General features: G+C 42.8%; 1 pseudogene across 1 annotated transcript; it reads left to right on the top strand.

Moving 5' to 3' along the window:
- The first annotated feature begins 1629 nt into the window (after nucleotides 1-1629).
- TEOVI_000756700:pseudogene lies at nucleotides 1630-3012 on the top strand (annotated as a pseudogene). The gene is given in 4 exon segments: nucleotides 1630-2265; nucleotides 2268-2879; nucleotides 2882-2899; nucleotides 2902-3012. Coding segments are annotated over 4 exon segments (1377 nt in total).
- Nucleotides 3013-3016: the final 4 nt, after the last annotated feature.

Here is a 3016-nt window from a genome sequence, read left to right as displayed (position 1 = left end):
AGTGTGTATATACTAATATTATAATAAGAGTGTTGGTGAAAAATAAATTAGAGCAAAAAATACGAACAACTTCGAACAACAGTGTGGTGCAATGATAACATGTGAGTGAGAAAGAACAAAAAGGAGAGAGCGAGAATATTATTAATGAGGCGGAGAAAGGCAGAAAGTGTGGCATAGAATACGCACAGCTCCTCACAGTTAACTGACGTTGGACATCATTACGTACATCAAGATGATAGAACTTAAATGAGGTATAGACAGAATATTGTTTACATGAAAGATGTGATCGTAACGCTGTCTAGAAACAGCGAAGAAAGGCAAAAAAAACGAAAAATACGAAGTCAAGCAGCTGGATGCGCAAAAGCATAGTAAGTAATGGAATAATTTAGGAGGAAATGAAAACACGCCGTATTTAACTCAAAAATGGATAGATGCAACAGCAGAAATTATGACAATTTCGGTTTTTTATCTGTCTGGAGTCCCTTGTATTAGGTTCTGCAGAGAAAGAAAGGTATTGGATATTTGTGAGGTGACATATAAATTTTCTTATCGTATATCGTAATAGTGGCCAATATTTTATGAAAATAATAAAGTATTATTGGAAATAAAATGTTAAACCTAAGACTACACTGGAATTACTGTAGACAGAAAAAGAAAAGTAGAGACACTGAAACTGCTTAAAATTACATATATATAAACCAATGGAAAATCCCTACGAAGTAGAGAAGATCAATGATAGTATTCCACCAATTGTGTATTGAAATACTGTCCAGTGACTATGACATTTCAAGGAACAAGCAACCCATATGAAGACGAAGTTTAAGTCAAATTTGATTGAGAGTATCAACCAAATAACAAAGTTTCGAAAGCTTCGCACAGGTGCGAATGGACCAAGTCTTAGTCGCAAATATAATCATCTCAAACAAGAAGTAAAGCACAAGCAGAAGAATAACGTTGTAATGAGAAAAAAACACCTCTACGTGGTTATCATACCAGCATGTGAAGAAGAATTGTCGAAAAAAAGAAATGATAGCTAAGCACAGGCACTGGAACACCAAGAGAAGAGATAGGAATGTTTTTTCAGAGGATCGTAGGACTGGCTTTACGTAGTAATAGATGAAAACTCAATAGCTCTCAACTGACATGCATAAGACCGGTAGTAAGACTAAATCGAGTAAAATTAGAGGAATGAACCGCAGATGGCACTAAAACTCAAGGGGAACCAACCCAGTAAATGTAGGTGCACAACCTAATTCTGGTTGCAAGCAAAATTCCAGGTTGTGCAGCCGCTTTGATAATAGCTAGCAAGAGACGGGTAGGCACCAGGCTGAGATTTGTACTTACAGAGACTAAAAGACAGGCCAGAGATTAAAGCGATATTCGCCAAGCGGCATCCACGCTTTTCAACACCGTAATAATGTACTGCTGCCGGTGCGGACGCATACATTGGAATCCAGAAAATAGAAGAAACAGGTTACAGCGGTCATCCAAAGGAAGAAATGCAATATTTCTTCGAAACCCCATTAAAATTATGACAGGGTCGGGCACAAGGCACATACAACTCCAAACGCTACATAAAGAAAGCGTTCAGTAGATAGAAACAACGAAAAAGCGATGGCACAGGTGTAAAAAATAATATCTCTAGCGGTACTTCTAACAACAATGCTGCAGACCCTCGTCGAGGCGAAACCGGCGAAGCTGCAGGTGGTCACGCCATGCGATGCGACGGCACAACTGAGGGAGATAGCCAAATCTGCGGAAACCTTGCTAACCAATGCCCTAACCACAGCCCTAAGGCAGAGCCAGGAGGCGAGAAAGCTACGTGTAGTGGCAGAAACACGTTCGGGCGACCAAAAACTCAGCGCGAAAGTCCTCGCAACAGCCACAAACCGAGAAGCACAAAAGGTCATGAAGGCGGTTGCAGCTGACGCTAGCAAAATATTGGCAGGGCTTATAGCGGCTGGGAACTTAGCCGGCAGCCAGGAGACATTGCAAGAAGTTGGCAACGCCAAGATACAAGACGCCGCCTTGAAAACAGCAGGTGCGGCGGCAACGGACACCACAGGCACCAAGATAACCCCACATATCAGCACGAAACCCCATGGAGTGTGTATGAAAAACGAAGAGGCAAGAGCGGCCACAACACCCGCCGACAGCCCAGCTCCAGCACAGCCAACAGCCATCTTATACACAGCAGTTGCAGCGACACCCGGCACTAACGCCTGTGACGACCTAACTTTGTGGGGAAGAGCAGCACAAGCGGCAGTGTAACTGGTAGGAGCCGCTGTACGTCGGGAACAGCAACCGGGATAGGCATTAAAGGCGGCAAGCTCTTCAAAAATCAGCAGGTAGAGGCGAAGCTGCAAGCCAGAGGCGGTACACAGGCCTACAGCGAAGTCGGATCAACAACCGCGATCCCATCAGCAAAAACAATAAAAATGGAACTGGCAGAAATATTAAAGATGCAAAACGCAGAGATGGCACTAAAAGCTGCAACCACAGAACCACCGATTACAACGCTAGCCACTGAGCAGCAACTAAAGGAACTAATATCCAAGGCAATTGACGGCGACGACGCAACATACTCAGATAGCAAAACAACGCCAAAAGTCGACGCATTCCTTAAATCAGCGTTCGGAAATAATAACGAGGCTGTTAAAAATACAATAATCAAAGAACTGAAAGTGCTAATACCCGCAAAAGCGGCAGTTGGAGGAGATTGAAACAAGCAGATGTCAACAATAACTGACGCCAAAGAGCTAGCAGCAGCTCAAACTTATCACACCTTCAGAAGCTTCATTGTCGAAGAGGGAAAAAAGAATAAAAACCAGGCAAGTCCCTCATGTCCAACCAAAACAGACAAACCAGAAGAACCGAAAAAACGGCAGACGAATGTAAAGGCACACCACGTAGAAACCCTGCAAGGATGAAAAAGGTTGTGATTTTGATGGCATAAAAGATCCAAAATACTTTCCTAAAGTTGAAACTGACAAGAAAGATGAAAAATCGTTTTTTA

This window comes from Trypanosoma equiperdum (assembly GCF_001457755.1).
Source record: "Trypanosoma equiperdum strain OVI genome assembly, contig: ctg_1007, whole genome shotgun sequence".
In the NCBI taxonomy this organism is placed as follows: Eukaryota; Euglenozoa; class Kinetoplastea; order Trypanosomatida; family Trypanosomatidae; genus Trypanosoma; species Trypanosoma equiperdum.
Note: the sequence above shows the minus strand (reverse complement) of the source record. Positions and strands in the feature narration are given on the sequence as shown.